The 16764-nt window shown below is 52.8% G+C and overlaps 1 protein-coding gene across 1 annotated transcript in view; it reads right to left on the bottom strand.

Annotated features, from left to right (window-relative positions):
• LOC311216423 (antigen WC1.1-like) overlaps window positions 1-16324 on the bottom strand; it is a gene marked incomplete at both ends in the record, with an annotated part of 33313 nt that extends 16989 nt beyond the window's left edge. The window contains 2 exons of the mRNA XM_084297959.1: window positions 15183-15261; window positions 16265-16324. Of these exons, the coding sequence (XP_084154085.1) occupies window positions 15183-15261; window positions 16265-16324 (139 nt within the window). The remainder of the gene's footprint in view (window positions 1-15182; window positions 15262-16264) is intronic.
• Window positions 16325-16764: the final 440 nt, after the last annotated feature.

Raw genomic sequence — 16764 nt, 5'->3', positions numbered from 1 at the left:
CAGACAGTTTATTCCTTCTGAAAAATCTCCAGTCATCACTTTCCATACTACATCCTTGAGCTCCCGATTCCTCATGCTGTAGATGAGGGGGTTCACTGCTGGAGGCACCACCGAGTCCAGAACTGTCAGCAAAAGATTAAGGGAGGAAGAGGACATAGACGGGGGCTTCAGGTAGGCAAAAAAGGCAGTGCTGAGAAACAGGGAGACCACAGCCAGGTGAGGGAGGCATGTGGAAAAGGCTTTGTGTCATCCTTTGTGTCATTCCCCTAGAAAGGGGCTTAGCTGCCTCCCCGTGCCTCACAGAATCCCACTGGAGTTGGGATTCCTCTTCCTTGGTTCAGGTGGGCACAAACCAGGCAGCTCTATGTAAGCTGCTTGTCTCAGCTTTCAGCACTTTGGATGGAGACAGAGGCCAAAAGGGAGCTGTTCAGAGGCAGACACCAGGTGATATTGGAGATGGCAGAGTGACATCTGAGTGACATTTGAAGTGCCAAATTCCTCTGGGCCATAAACAGAGATTTTATTATTGCATGTACAATGTAATATAACTGTAGCCATTGCTCAATAGCAAAGAAATAAAAGAAATAAAAGGCATGCTGTGACCTAGTTGCCGTCACTGGAACGTGGTGGGACCACTCCCATGACTGGAGTGCTGCAATGACTGGTTATGGGCTCTTCAGAAGAGACAGACAGAAGACAGACAGAACAGAAAGGGTGGTGGTGTGGCTCTTTATATTAGGGAGTGTTTTGACATTGCAGAACTCGAATCTGGGAATGATAATATTGAGTCCCTATAGGTTAGGGTCAGAGGGAAGGCCAACAAGGCAGGCATCCTGGTGGGGATATCTTATTGACCGCCAAACCAGGATGAGGAGACAGATGAGGCATTCTACAAGCAGACTTTGAGCTGGTCAGGACACTGGTTGGCAGAGTGCCTTGGGAGGCAGTTCTGAAGGACAGAGGAGTCCAGAAAGGTTGAGCACTCTTCAAGAAGGAAATCTTCAAGGCTCAGGAGCAATCTGTCCATCCCCACTGTCGTGGTTTAACCCGGCCAGCAGCTAAACACCACGCAGCTGTTCGCTCACCCTCCCCCTCCCTCTCTGGGACGGGGGAGAGAAATGGAAAGTGAAGCCCGTGAGTTGAGATAAAGACAGTTCAATAAGACAGGAAAATAATGACAATAATAATAGTAATAATAATAATAATAATAATAATAATAATACAATGGTGATAATAGTACTACTACTAATAATATGTACAAACAAGTGATGCACAATGCAATTGCTCACCACCCGCTGACTGATGCCCAGCCTAACCCCGAGTAGTCCTGCCCCCTCCACCCAGCTAGCCACCCCTATATATTGTTTAGCATGACGTCAGATGGTATGGAATACCCCTTTGGCTAGTTTGGGTCACCTGTCCTGGGTCTGTCCCCTCCCAGCTCTTACTGCACCCCCAGCCTGCCTGTTGGCAGGACAGAGCAAGAAGCTGATATGTCCTTGGTTTAGTATAAGCACTGCTCTGCAACAATTAAAACATCGGGGTGTTATCAGCACTCTTCTCATCCTAAGCCAAAACACAGCATTCCACCAGCTACTAGGAAGAAAATTCTGTTCTAACTGAAACCAGGACACCCACGTACCCAAAGATGAGCCAGCATGGAAGAAGACTGGCTTGGCTGAACAGAAAGTTGTGGCTAGAGCTTAGGAAGAAAAAGAGGGTTTAGGACCTTTGGAAAAGAGGGCAGGCCACTCAGGAGGACTATAAGGACCTTGTGAGGATCTCCAGGGACAAAATTAGAAAGGCCAAAGCTCATCTGGAGCTCACTCTCACTGCTGCTGTTAAAGATAACAGAAAATGTTTTTATAAATACAGAAACACAAAAAGGAGGACTAAGGAGAATCTCCATCCTTTACGGGATGTGGGGGGAAACTTAGTGACAAGAGATGAGGAAAAGGCTGAGTTGCTTAATGCCTTCTTTGCCTCAGTCTTTAGTGGCAAGACCAGTAGTTCTCGGGGTACCCATCCCCCTGATCTGGTGGAAGGGGATGGGGAGCAGAATGTGGGCCTCATAATCCATGAGGACATGGTTGGAGACCTGCTACAGCACTTAGATGTACACAAGTCAGTAGGGCTGGATGGGATCCACCTGAGGCATCCCACCCCTCATCCTCCTGTAGCGAGGTGGGCATTGGTCTATTCTCCAACATGCCCTTTTATAGGACAAGGGAGAATAGGCTAAAGTTGTGCCAGAGGAGGTTTAGGTTGGATATTGGCAAAAACTTCTTTAGAACGAAGGCAAGAGGAGCCTGGCCAGGAGAGATGTGAGATTTGGGGGAGGAAAGAAGAGCTTGGATAGCAGAAGCTAACTATTTTGAAGAGGTAAGAATATTCAGGTAATGTTGATCCCACCATAAAGCTGACTTGAAGCAGTCATGTGAGGCCCTTACCCTATTTTAACCTCTTACATTAATACCTAAATCTAAATGCCACTCCACACCCTGACAGTAATCCACCACTCTAATTTTTGACCATGATATCCCTTGAAGCCAAAATTAGTCCATAACCCCTTTCCATTACCTTTCCTCTCTTGCTCATCCTCATCCCTGCCCTTAACAATACCATTGAAATGCTCTATTTATCCCTAGTCTTCTTGCAGATCTAAAAAAACCCTCAAAGAGCTTGCCCATACCCTAACCACAGACCTGACACCACAAGCAGAACACCAAACCCTCCCACTAAACATCTGCTTAATCTCTCACCCAGAAAGGTTTGCCATAGTCCCTAATGCCGTAAATGAATAAGTATCATCCAAAGCCTGTCTTCCTGTGCATTAACCTTCTCACCTTTAACCCTTTTCCTAATCCTCAACATAGGTTCTTGTTCCCTTGGGGCAGGTCAGGAACCATGAGATTGCTGTGCAGTCACATGGCATTCAAAGATGAACGTGAGGGGCCATGGATTTGATCAGCTTGTAGGTCACAAGGAGGAGGTGGGTGGGAATGCTCTGATGAGCTCAGCTCTATCTCAGGATCTCCCAAACCAGCAGGAGGAACTGGCCTGTGAAAGGGACTGTGAGGTCACTTCTGTCTGAAGCAGCTGACAGGTCACACTTATACTCGGGAACTCTAGTTTTCAGCTGACATCTGCCAGTGGTCCTGGTAGACCAGCAGAAGGCACCTGTTTGGCATGCTGACTGTGGGATCCCCTCTGCCTACATTCCCAGGAGGACCCAGACAGAAAAAGGCTCAGATATGGGTTGTCCTGTCTCTTCTGCTTGAGTCCATGACTGGACAGCAGCAGGCACAAGGCTTGGGTGTGTCTGCAGAAAAGTCTGTAAGGTCAGCAGCCGGACCACGGCTTGGAAGATCCTGGTGAGGTGACTGCTGTCTGGTTAGTTGACAGGATGCAAGAAGGATGACAGGTTGTGATGCCTACTTCAGGAGTGGTTTCCACCCTGATGGAGCTTTCTTTGGTAGTAGGAAAGAGCAGGAGAGAAAAACCTGCCAGAAAGTGCACCTTGGAAGGTTGGCACTGGCCATGAAGAAGACAAAATGTCCCTCAAAGAGTTGTGCTGTGGTGCTAGAGGTCACCCAAAGAGTGTCTTTGATCAGACCATGGGTTTGTGTTTGAAGGAACAGCTGGTGAGGGTTGACGAGACATTGGTGAAACCACGGAAATGCCAGGATGAAAGCAAGGTGAAGAACAGAAATGGGTGTCTGCAGGTTTCCAGGAAATAGGGCAAAGTGTGGGGCAACATAGGAAAGTCTGGAGAGGCCAAAGAGGTGGGTGCTGGCAAGAAGAGAAGGCCCCAGCAGCCCTGACTTTTTTGTCCCCTTGGATAGAGCTTCTGAGGAGATGAGATACAGTCATTGCAAGGGTCTCATTGCTTTCTTAGACCCTGTGCAGAGGCAGGGAGGTGTCATACCATTGTTCTTCTTGAGGCATCACACTGCCCACCACACCCCACAAATCCCCAGCAGGAGCCCAGAGCCAGACATGGGAGTGCAGGACATTCCCTTCTAGTGGCTGGAGTCAGGACCTGGCCCTTTCACTTCAGCACAACAAACCCAGACTTTTCTCAGCACAGTGCTTTCCCTATCTGTAATCATGGCCTCCAATTATCTGCCCTAATGAGTCCCTGAGGAGAATCTTTTGGTAACGGCACTCAGTGGGGCCCATTAATACTCCAAGTCACTTCAACTTTTCCTTCTGACTTTACTTGCTCAAGCAATTGCATCATTCTCCTCTCAGTACTTGAGTTTCACAGACTGAGCACCAAAATCCACCATGGAACTCATAACAGTGCAGAAACTCCTAAGCAAACATATGTCTTCCATAGTGTTATTCAAGTCTTCAAGACTTGGAGAACTAATTGGAGAGATTTCATGGTGTAGTTAAGGAGGAAGATTTCAAAAAACACCTAATAAACATCTCTTCTAATTTTAAAGGATGATTTTTGTTGCATTTCAGTTTTGAGCACCTTTCTTCAATTTATATTAATCCAGGGCTTCTCCTGTGAAAAAAAGGTGGAAAAGCAGTCACTTGAGGTTTGACAGTGCATAGACAACCTTGCTCCTCACAACCCCAACCCTGACACTTCTCTCACTGCCCACCTGGTGCTTGCATCCCTTTCCCTTACACCAGACATCTGCACTGAAGTCTGCAGCTGGATGTTACAGCCCCCTTGCACCAGCTCCCACCTGCTTTCCTTAGAGACCTGGCTGCACACAGGCACAGAAGGGTTTTTCCTTATTTTAAAACAATCAACAGGAAAACATGCAGCAATTTTCCAAACAGCAAAGCAAGCTCCTCATCTTGTATGTCTCCAGTCAGGCTTACCTCACTGGTTTTAAAATTAAGTAAATTTAGTGTTTTATACTAATTAATAGGAAAGTATAGGTATTCAGATTAGTATGATTCCATAAGATTTTAATTCAATGATAAATGATGAGGAGCTTGCTACAGAAACAATTAGGCAGACTGCTAATCGATGAGCAAGCTTGAACTCAATGAAGCTCAAAGCAGAACCTGGGTCAGTGAGAGAAATCTGAATGATCAAAGAGTAAGGGGAGGAAGAAGCAGGAGAACCATGGGAAGTGCATAGGTCCAGACAGGCATCTGGAAAGGGGACATTCAATATAGATAGTTTATTCAAGATGGGTGGAAGTGCCTGGAAGATGAGGGAGTACACCATGATGGACAAAGAGATGACAATGCAAGTACAAGTGACCTTCAGTATTTCTTCTCCTGTGATGAATAGAGATCCTGAAAATTTACCTGAAGAAGGATGTAGATCACTGCTGAAGGAAGTGTCTTTTTGTACCATCACCAATGCAGATTACAAAAATACTTCCTCACATCATGGTAATATGTCCCACCCCATCTTTACCATCCTGTGGGTCAAGGTAGAGGGAGCTGTCAGCCAAGGGACATATTTGGGTGACAAAGAGGGGACCCAGCAGAGACAAGGAGTCCAGGCAGTGGGGTGGGGGAGGCCAGGAGAAGCAGCCCAAGGGGTGCTGCTGCTTGTGAGGACACGTTTGTGCCAGCAGCCTGAGTGGACAGCAGCTCTGTGGAGGCGAGGGGAGTCCAGGGAGCACATGCCAAGAGTGCTTCTGCCAGCAGAGACAAGGCCGGGGCTGAGGCCAAGGGGAGAGGCAGGCCCAGGGCACGGGGCTGCAGGGGCCATGCTGAGTTCCCTGCCCCTGCAGCAGCCGCACTGGCCCTCAGCAGATGTGCTGGCCGGCACACAATGGGAGGTCCTGTTGTGCATCAGAGAGCCACAAAGAGAACACTGGAGAGGGCTGGGGTGATGTGGTTGTCACTGTCCCATGAAAGGGCTGTCTGGGGGTCCCCTCTGCTACAGCTACCGCATGGAGCATGGCAGGAGGAGGGCACGCAGGGCGTGTGACCACACTGCAGAGCCTGACCCTGGACTCTACATGACTGCCTTGCAGGTCCTGGCAGGCTGCGGTGAGGGGACGAGTGAGGGCCCTGGGCCCTCTTCCTGCTCTGCCCAGGCCAGCAAGGGCCCAGAGCGGCCTCCTCTCCCCTGCCCCTGCAGCTCTGGGCTCCCTTCATGCAAGCCCTGGCTCTGCAGCACCAAGCCCTGCTGGGAGCCCTCCCCTAAATGCTGCCACCACTCCCTCATGCTGCTGTTGCCCTGTGCCAGGCACTGCCCAGCCCAGCCCAGCCCAGCACCTGCCCACCTCTCCCTATTTCGATGCCCTCTCCGCAGCCCAGTGCAGCCCAGTCCTGCCCATCCCAGCCCAACAGCCCAGGCTGGGCTGTCCCCAGGGCAGTGCCCACCGCAGGCTGCTGCAGGGCTCTGGGCATGGCCACCACAGCTGCAGCCTCTCACAAGGCACCACAGCTGCTGGGACAAAGGTGGCTCTGGGCCTCCCCAGCAACCCCAGGGCTGGGGCTCTTAGTTGCCCAGTTAAGTTGCCCCCTTAATTAATTTTCAGAGAGCATTGTATTAATCATAGAAAGGAATTTATTGAGTAAGCAACAGCAAGCAAAACAGCCTTGGGCGGCTGGGGATTCTCGGCTCTGACAATGGCGCGCACCTCACCCCCGCCAGGGTCCCTTTTTATATCTTGGTTATTCCGGGGTTATGCAGCACATCCTGGTATGTTCTGCGACTGCGCACACTGTTGCTGGGGGGTCGTCTCTGTCCCTCTGGTGGTCGTGAAAATGAAGGCCGTAGTCTTCCTCAGCGTTGTGGTTCAACTTCTTTTTTTATTTGGTCATGTTGGCCCAGCATGATACAGGAAGGCAGGATGTTGAGACACTAGTTTAACAGCTTATCAGGAGATGGTTACATGATGGTTACAACAGTGTCTTTGAACAAAAGAGGCAACTGAGATGCAGAAAGAGAGAAGGGGAGGGGGTTCTGTTTTTTTGTTACATTGAGCAAAAGAATTTTCATAGTGTCTAGCCAAGCATTATACAGCTTCTTCAGCAGGGAGCTTTTGCAACTCACGCTCCTCAAACAGAACTCCTTGTTTTTATAATCTAAAAGACAATGAACAAACATTTATGGTGTATTACAATGGGCACCCCCTGCCTTTCTGCTCACGTGTATCTAGCAAATCACTGAGGCTGTCCATGTCCCGTCGTCCTCATGGAGCGGTCACTCCCATCCTGGCCTGATCGTGTCACCTTCCTGCTTACTGTGGACAGTGGTGGGTATGGGTTGTGGCAAACTTATCTGTCCTAGAGAGCATTGACAGCTCTTATTCCAACTGACTTCTTAAGGTGAGAGCAGCCAGGATTGTGCTGTGGTCTGGTCCAATCGCCGTTTGATTCTGGCTGAAAGAAGCACCAAATGGAGCAGCATCCCTCTGTCAACACGCGCAGCCCCAGTCACTGTGCCCGAGGGTCTCCAGCAACTCACCAAGGCCGTCCTTGTCCCATCATCCTCATGGAGCACTCACTGCCCTCCTGGCCCGAGCGTGTCACCATCCTGCTTGCTGATAGAGGCTGGTGGGTGTGGGCTGGGGAGATCTTACCTGTCCTGGAGAGCATTGGCAGCTCTTCCGTGCAGCTGAGTGCTTGAGGGCAGAGAGGCCAGGATTGTGCCGTTTCTGGCTGAAAAAGGAAAAGCACCAAACAGAGCAGCATCCCCCTGTAACCATGGGCAGCGCTTGCCTGAGTGCCCAAGGGTCTCCAGCGACTCACCGAGGCTGTCCGTGTCCCGTCATCCTCATGCAGCGGTCACTCCCATCCTGACCCAATCGTGTCACCATCCTGCTTGCAGTTAGAGCCTCGTGGGTGTGGGTTGGGGAGATCTTACCTGTCCTGGAGAACGTTGGCAGCTCTTCCTCCCAGAAGTCTTCTCAAGGGGAGAGAGGCCAGGATTGTGCCATGGTCTCATCCCATCGCTGTGTGTGTCTGGCTTTAATAACAGACAGAGCAAACGGAGCAGCACCCCCGTGTGACCACAGGATGACCCTGCCTCTGTGCCTGAGCTTCTTGAGCATCTCACCAACTCTGACCACCTCCCATCATCCTGTTGGAGTGCTCACTGCCATCCTGGACCAATCGAATCACCTTCCTGTTTGCTGTGGCCTTGGTGAGTGTGGTTTGGGGTAATCTTATCACTCCGAAGAGCATTGGAAGTTCTTCCTTCCAGCTGAGTTCTCAAGGGGAGAGTGGCCAGCAGTGTGCTGTGGTTTGCTCCCATCGCTGTGTGAATCTGGCTGCAAAAGGAGAAGCACCAAATGGAACAGCATCCCTCTGTGAGCACGGGCAGCCCCTACTTCTGTGCCCGAGGGTCTCCAGTGACTCACCAAGGCTGTCATTGTTCGGTCATCCTCATGCAGCGACCACTCCCATCCTACCCCGATCATGTCACCGTCCTCCTTGCTGTTAGAATCTGGTGGGTGTGGATTGGGGCAATCTTACCTGTCCTGGAGAGTGTTGGCAGCTCTTCCTTACAGCTGACTTCTCAAGGGGAGAGCGGCCAGAATTGTGCCGTGGTCTGGTTCCATCGCTGTGCATTTCAGGCTGAAACAGAAGCACCAAGAGACAGAGCAGCATCTGTCTGTGAACATGGGCAGCCCCTGCCTCTGTGCCTGAGGGTCTCCAGCTACTCATCGAGACTGTCCGTGTCCTGTCGTCCTCATGGAGCGCTCACTCCCGTCCTAGCCTGATTGTGTCACCTTCCTGCTTCCTGTGGACAGTGGTGGGTGTGGGTTGGGGCAATCTTACCTGTCATGGAGAGCGTTGGCAGCTCTGATTCCAGCTGATTTCTCAAGGGGAGAGTGGCCAGGAGTGTGCTGCGGTTTGTTGTCATCGCTGTGTGATTCTGGCTGTAAAACAGAAGCACCAAATGGAGCAGCATCCCTCTGTGAGTATGGACATCCCCTGCCTCTCTGCCCGAGGGTCTCCAGCTACTCACTGAAGCTGTCAATTTTCCGTCATCCTGATGGAGCAGTCACTCCCGTCCTACCCCGATCATGTCACTGTCCGGCTTGCTAATGGAACCTGGTGGGTGTGGGTTGGGGCATTCTTACCTGTCATGGAGAGCGTTGGGAGCTCTTCCTTACAGCTGATTTCTCAAGGGGAGAGCGGCCAGGATTATACCGTTGTCTGGTTCCATCGCTGTGCGTTTCTGGCTGAAAGAGAAGCACCACGAGACAGAGCAGCATCCCTCTGTTAACATGGGCAGCCCCTGCCTCTGTGCCCGAGGGTCTCTAGCAACTCACCAAAGCTGTCCCTGTCCCATTGTCCTCATGGAGCGGTCACTGCCCTCCTGGCCCGAGCGTGTCACCTTCCTGCTTGCTGTTAGTGCCTGGTGGGTGTGGGTTGGGGAGATCTTACCTGTCCTGGAGAGCGCTGGAACTTCCTTCCACCTGACTTCTCAATGGGAGAGAGGCCAGGATTGTGCCTTGGTCTCATCCCATCTCTCTGTGTGTCTGGCTTTAATAACAGACAGAACAAACGGAGCAGCATCCCTCTGTGACCATAGGCAGTGACCTGACTCTGTGCCCAAGGGTCTACCAGGACTCACCGAGGCTGTCCCTGTCCCATCGTCCTGATGGAGCAGTCACTGCTGTCCTACCCCGATCGTGTCACCTTCCTGCTTGCAGTTAGAGCCTTGCGGGTGTGGGTTGGGGTGATCCTACCTGTCCTGGAAAGCGTTGGCAGCTCTTCCTTCCAGTTCAGTGGTCGAGGGCAGAGAGGCTAGGAGTTTGCTGTGGTCTGGTCTAATCGCTGTGTGTGTCTGACTGAAAGAGAAGAAGCACAAAACAAAGCAGCACCTCCCTGTGACCATGGGCAGCCCCTGCCTCTCAGCTCAAGAGTATCTAGCGACTCACCGATGCTGTCTGTGTCCCGTCTTCCTGATGCAGCATTCACTGCCATCCTGCCCCCATTCTGACAGCTTCCTGCTTGCTGTGGACCATCGAGGGTGTGGGTTGGGGTGATCTTGCCTGTGCTAGAGAGCATTGGCAGCACTTCCTCCCAGCTGACTTTTCAAGGGGAGAGCGGCCAGGATTGTGCCGTGGTCTGGTCCAATCGCTGTGTGATTCTGGCTGAAAGAAAAGAAGCACCAAATGGAGCAGCGTCCCTCTGTCTACACGGGCAACCCTTGCCTCTGTACCCGAGGGTCTCTAGCTACTCACCGAGGCTTTCCGTGTTCCGTCGTCTCCATGGAGCGGTCACTGCCATCCTAGTCTGATCGTGTCACCTTCCTGATTTCTGTGGACAGTGGTGGATGAGGTTTGGGGCGATGATACTCGTCCTGGAGAGTGCTGGATGTTCCTTCCAGATGTCTTCTCAAAAGGATAGTCGTCAGGATTGTGCCGTCGTCAGCTTCCCATCGCTGTGTGTGTCTGGCTTTAATAAGAGAAAGAACAAACGGAGCAGCATCCCCGTGTGACCAGGGGCTGACCCTGCCTCTGTGCCTAACGGACCCGAGCGTCTCACCACGTCAATCCATCTCCCGCCATCCTGATGGAGCGGTCACTCCTGTCCTGGCCCAAGCGTGTCAATGTCCTGCTTGCTATGAGGCAGTTGTTGGGTGTGGGTTGGGGCGAAATTACCTGTCCTGGAGATTGTTCACACCTTTTCCAGCTGACTTCTCAATGCGAGAGAGTCCAGGAGTGTGCCATGGCTTCATTCCAGCACTGTCAGTGTCTCCAGCTCTAATAGAGGAGGCGACAAACCGAGCAGCCACCCCCTCTCAGCACTGGAAGCCATTCCTTCCTCCTTGCACGAGGCTCTCCCAGCCTCACACCAAGGCTGTCCATCTCCCATCTTCCTGATGCCCAGGAGATGTTTGTTTGTTGTAGCTTAAATGTGCCATATTCCCACTTAGCGTAGTGACACCATGGTGGGGAATGGCTTGGGGCTGTCTTATCTGTCCTGGAGAGCGTTGGCATGTTTTCTGGCTGAGTTGCCAAAGCGAGAGAGGCCAGCAGTGTGCCATGGTCCGGTCTCATCGCTAGGGACGTTTCTGTCTGAAAAAGGAAAAGCACTAAACAGAGCAGCATCCCCCTGTAACCATGGGCAGCACTTGCCTGAGTACCCAAGAGTCCACCAGGACCCACCAAGGTTGTCCCTGTCCCATCGTCCTGATGGAGCAGTCAGTGCTGTCCTACCCTGATCGTGTCACCTTCCTGCTTGCATTTAGAGCCTTGTGGGTGTGAGTTGGGGTGATCCTACCTGTCCTGGAGAGCGTTGGCAGCTCTTCCTTCCAGCTGAGCAGTCGAGGGCAGAGAGGCTAGGAGTTTGTCGTGGTCTGGTCTCATCATGGTGTATGTCTGGCTGAAAGAGAAGAAACACAAAACAAAGCAGCACCTCCCTGTGACCATGGGCAGCCCCTGCCTCTCTGCTCAAGAGTATCTAGCGACTCACCGAGCCTGTCTGCGTCCCGTCTTCCTGATCAAGCATTTGCTGCCGTCCTGCCCCCATTCTTTCAGCTTCCTGCTTGCTGTGGATGATCGGGGATGTGGGTTGGGGTGATCTTACCTGTCCTGGAGAGGGTTGGCAGCTCTTATTCCAGGTGATTTCTCAAGGGGAGAGTGGCCAGGAGTGTGCTGTGGTTTGCTCCCATTGCTGTGTGAATCTGGCTGCAAAAGAGAAGCACCAAACGGAGCAGCATCCCTCCATGACCATGGGCAGCCCCTGCCTCTCTATCTGAGGCTCTACCACGACTCACCGAGACTGTCATTGCTCCATCATCCTGATCCAGTGGTCACTCCCGTCCTACCCCGATCATGTCACCATCCTGCTTGCTAATAGAACCTGGTGTGTGTGGCCTGGGGAAATCTTGCCTGTCCTGGAGAGCATTGGCAGCTCTTATTCCAGCTGATTTCTCAAGGGGAGTGTGGCCTGGATTGTGCTGTGGTTTGGTCCCATCGCTGTGTGATTCTGGCTGCAAAAGAGAAGCACCAGAAGGAGCAGCATCCCCCTGAGACAACAGGCTGCCCCTACCTCTGTGCCCGAGGGTCTCCAGCGAGTCTCCAAGGCTGTCTGTGTCTCGTTGTCCTGATGGAGCGGCCACTCCCGTCCTACCCCGATCATGTCACCATCCTTCTTGCTGTTAGAACCTGGTGGGTGTGGGTTGGGGCAATCTTACCTGTCCTGGAGAGTGCTGGCAGCTCTTCCTTACAGCTGTCTTCTCAAGGGGATGGCAGCCAGGATTGTGCCGTGGTCTGGTTCCATCGCTGTGCATTTCTGGCTAAATGAGAAGCACCACGAGACAGAGCAGCATCCCTCTCTGAACACGAGCATCCCCTACTTCTGTGCCTGAGGGTCTCCAGCGTCTCACCAAAGCTGTCCCTGTCCCATTGTCCTCATGGACTGGTCACTGCCCTCCTGGCTCTATCATGTCACCGTCCTCCTTCCTGTTAGAGCCTGGTTGTGTGGGTTTGGGAAATCTTACCTGTCCTGGAGAGCGTTGGCAGATTTTCCTTCCAGCTGAGCAGTCGAGGCCAGAGAGGCTAGGAGTTTGCTGTGGTCTGGTCTTGTCGCTGTGTGTGTCTGGCTGAAAGAGAAGAAACACAAAACAAAGCAGCACCTCCCTGTGACCATGGGCAGCCCCTGCCTCTCAGCTCAAGAGCATCTAGCGACTCATCGAGGCTGCCTGTGGCCCGTCTTCCTCATGCAGCATTCACTGCCGTCCTGCCCCCATTCTGTCAGCTTCCTGCATGCTGTGAACCATCAGGGGTGTGGGCTGGGGTGATCTTACCTGTCCTGGAGAGGATTGGCAGCTCTTATTCCAGGTGGTTTCTCAAGGGGAGAGTGGCCAGGAGTGTGCTGTGGTTTGGTGCCATCGCTGTGTGATTCTGGCTGCAAAAGAGAAGCACCAAACGGAGCAGCATCCCTCTGTGAGCACGGGCAGCCCGTGCCTCTCTGACTGAGGGTCTCCAGCGAGGCACCAAGGCCGTCTGTGTCTCGTTGTCCTGATGGAGTGGTCACTCCCGTCCTAGCCTGATCGTGTCACCGTCCTGCTTGCTAATAGAACCCAGCGGGTATGGGTTGGGGCGATCTTACCTGTCCTGGAGAGCATTGGCAGCTCTTATTCCAGCTGACTGCTCAACGGGAGAGCGGCCTGGATTGTGCCTTGGTCTGGTCCAATCGCTGTTGGATTCTGGCTGAAAGAGAAGAAGCACCAAACAGAGCAGCATCCCGCTGTCAACACGAGCAGCCCCTGCTTCTGTGCCTAAGGGTCTCCAGTTACTCACCGAGGCTGTCCGTGTCCCGTCATCCTCATGCAGCGGTCATTGCCCTCCTGGCCCGATCATGTCACCGTCTTCCTTGCTCTTACAGCCTGCTGGGCGTAGGTTGGGGTGATCTTACCTGTCCTGGAGAGCGCTGGAAGTTCCTTCCAGATGACTTCTCAAGGGGAGAGAGGCCAGGATTGTGCCATGCTCTCGTCCCATCGCTGTGTGTGTCTGGCTTTAATATCAGAAAGAGCAAACAGAGCAGCACCCCCGTGTGACCACAGGATGACCCTGTCTCTGTGCCCGAGGTTCTCGAGCATTTTACCAAGTCTGACTCCTGCCATCATCCTGTTGGAGCGCTCACTGCCATCCTGGACCAATCGAATCACCTTCCTGTTTGCTGTGGACCTTGGTGAGTGTGGTTTGGGGTGATCTTACCTCTCCAGAAGAGCATGGCAAGTTCTTCCTTCCAGCTGACTTCTCAAGGGGAGAGCGGCCAGGAGTGTGCCGTGGTCTGGAGTCAATTCTGTGTGTGTCTGGCTTTAATAAGAGAAGGAAAAAGAGGAGCAGCATCCCTCCATGACCATGGGCAGCTCCTGCCTGTCTGCCCAAGTCTGTACCACGACTCACCGAGGCTGATATTGCTCCATCATCCTGATCCAGTGGTCACTCCCATCCTACCCCGATCATGTCACCATCCTTCTTGCTCTTAGAACCTGGTGGGTGTGGGTTTGGGAGATCTTACCTGTCCAGGAGAGCGTTGGCAGCTCTTCCTTACAGCTGACTTCTCAAGGGAGAGAGGCCAGGATTGTGCCGTGATCTGGTTCCATCGCTGTGTGTGTCTGGCTTTAATAAGAGAAAGAACAAACAGAGCAGCATCCCCCTGTGACCAGGGGCTGACCCTGCCTCTGTGCCCAACAACCTCGAGCGTCTCACCACGTCAATCCGTCTCCTGTCATCCTGACCGAGCGGTCCCTCCCATCCTGGCCCAAGTGTGTCACTGTCCTGCTTGCAAAGAGACCATGCTGGGGTTTGGGTTGAGGCGAAATTACCTGTCCTGGAGATCATTGACACCTTTTCCAGCTGACTTCTCAATGCGAGAGAGTCCAGGAGTCTGCCATGCCTTCTCAAGAGGAGAGCGGCCAGGTTGTGCCGTCGTTTTTTTCCATCGCTGTGTGATTCTGGCTGCAAAAGAGAAGCACCAACTGGAGAAGCATCTCTCTGTGAACACGGGCAGCCCCTGCCTCTCTGCTCAAGAGTATCTAGCGACTCACTGAGGATGTCTGTGTCCCGACTTCCTGATGAAGCATTCATTGCCGTCCTGCCCCAACTCTGTCAGCTTCCTGCTTCCTGTGTACCATCAGGGGTGAGGGTTGGAGCAATCTTACCTGTCCTGGAGAGCGCTGGTAGCCGTTCCTTCCAGCTGATTTCTCAAGGGCAGAGTGGCCACGAGTGTGCTGTGGTTTGCTCCCATCTCTGTGTGAATCTAGCTGCAAAAAGAGAAGTACAAAACGGAGTGGCATCCCCCTGAGAGCACAGGCTACCCCTACTTCTGTGCCCGAGGGTCTCCAGCAACTCATCGAGGCTGTCAATGTTCTGTCATCCTGATACAGTGGCCACTCCTATCCTACCCTGATCATGTCACCATCCTGCGTGCTAATAGAACTTGGTGGGTGTGCATTAGGGCAATCTTACCTGTCCTGGAGAGCATTGGCAGCTCTTCCTCCAGATGAGTGCTCGAGTTAGAGAGGCCAGAAGTTTGCCATGGTCCGGTCTAATGGCTACGTATGTTTCTGTCTGAAAGAGGAAAAGCACCAAACGGAGCAGCATCCCCCTGTAACCATGGGCAGCACTTGCCTGAGTGCCCAAGGGTCTCCAGCGACTCACCGAGGCTGTCCGTGTCCCATCATGCTCATGCAGCGGTCACTCCCGTCCTAACCTGATCATTTCACTGTCCTGCTTGCAGTGCTTGCACCTGGTGGGTGTGCATTAGGGCTATCTTACCTGTCCTGGAGAGCATTGGCAGCTCTTTCGTCCAGCTGATTGCTCGAGGGCAGAGAGGCCAGGACTGTGCTGTTTCTAGCTGAAAGAGAAAAAAAAACAAACAGAGCAGCAACCCCCTGTGACCATGGGCAGCCCCTGCCTCTCTGCTAAAGTGTATCTAGCGTCTCACCGAGGCTGTCCATGTCCTCTCGTCCTCATGGAGCGCTCACTGCCATCCTGGCCCCAGTGTGTCACCGTCCTCCTTGCTCTTACAGCCTGCTGGGCGTAGGTTGGGGTGATCTTACCTGTCCTGGAGAGCACTGGAAGTTCCTTCCAGATAACTTCTCAAGGGGAGAGAGGCCAGGACTGTGCCGTGCTCTCGTCCCATCGCTGTGTGTGTCTGGCTTTAATGTCAGAAAGAACAAACGGAGCCGCACCCCCGTGTGACCACAGGATGACCCTGCCTCTGTGCCCGAGGTTCTGGAGCATCTCACCAAGTCTGACCACCTCCCATCATCCTGGTGGAGCGCTCACTGCCATCCTGGACCAATCGAATCACCTTCCTGTTTGCTGTGGACCTTGGTGAGTGTGGTTTGGGGTGATCTTACCTCTCCAGAAGAGCATGGCAAGTTCTTCCTTCCAGCTGACTTCTCAAGGGCTGAGAGGCCAGGTTTGTGCCGTGGTCTGGAGTCAATTCTGTGTGTGTCTGGCTTTAATAAGAGAAGGAAAAAGAGGAGCAGCATCCCTCCATGACCATGGGCAACCCCTGCCTGTCTGCCCAAGGCTCTACCACGACTCACCGAGACTGTCATTGCTCCATCATCCTGATCCAGTGGTCACTCCCATCCTACCCCGATCATGTCACCATCCTGCTTGCTAATAGAACCTGGTGTGTGTGGCCTGGGGAAATCTTGCCTCTTCTGGAGAGCATTGGCAGCTCATTCCAGCTGATTTCTGAAGGGGAGAGTGGCCTGGATTGTGCTGTGGTTTGCTCCCATCGCTGTGTGAATCTGGCTGCAAAAGAGAAGCACCAAACGGAGCAGCATCCCCCTGAGACAACAGGCTGCCCCTACTTCTGTGCCCGAGGGTCTCCAGTGACTCACCGAGGCTGTCATTGTTCCGTTGTCCTGATGCAGCGACCACTCCCGTCCTACCCCGATCATGTCACCATCCTTCTTGCTGTTAGAACCTGGTGGGTGTGGGTTGGGGCAATCTTACCTGTCCTGGAGAGCGCTGGTAGCCCTTCCTTACAGCTGTCTTCTCAAGGGGAGGGCGGCCAGGATTGTGCCGTGGTCTGGTTCCATCGCTGTGCATTTCTGGCTAAATGAGAAACACCACGAGACAGAGCAGCATCCCTCTCTGAACACGAGCATCTTCTGCCTATGTGTCCGAGGGTCTCCAGTTACTCACCGAGGCTGTCCCTGTCCCATCGTCCTCATGGAGCGGTCACTGCCCTCCTGGCCCGATCATGTCACCCTCCTCCTTCCTGTTACAGCCTGGTGGGTGTGGGTTTGGGAGATCTTACCTGTCCTGGAGATAGTTGGCAGATTTTCCTTCCAGCTGAGCGGTCGAGGACAGAGAGGCTAGGAGTTTGCCGTGGTCT

This window comes from Netta rufina, assembly GCF_964035555.1.
Source record: "Netta rufina genome assembly, chromosome: 18".
NCBI classification, from domain to species: Eukaryota; Metazoa; Chordata; class Aves; order Anseriformes; family Anatidae; genus Netta; species Netta rufina.
Note: the sequence above shows the minus strand (reverse complement) of the source record. Positions and strands in the feature narration are given on the sequence as shown.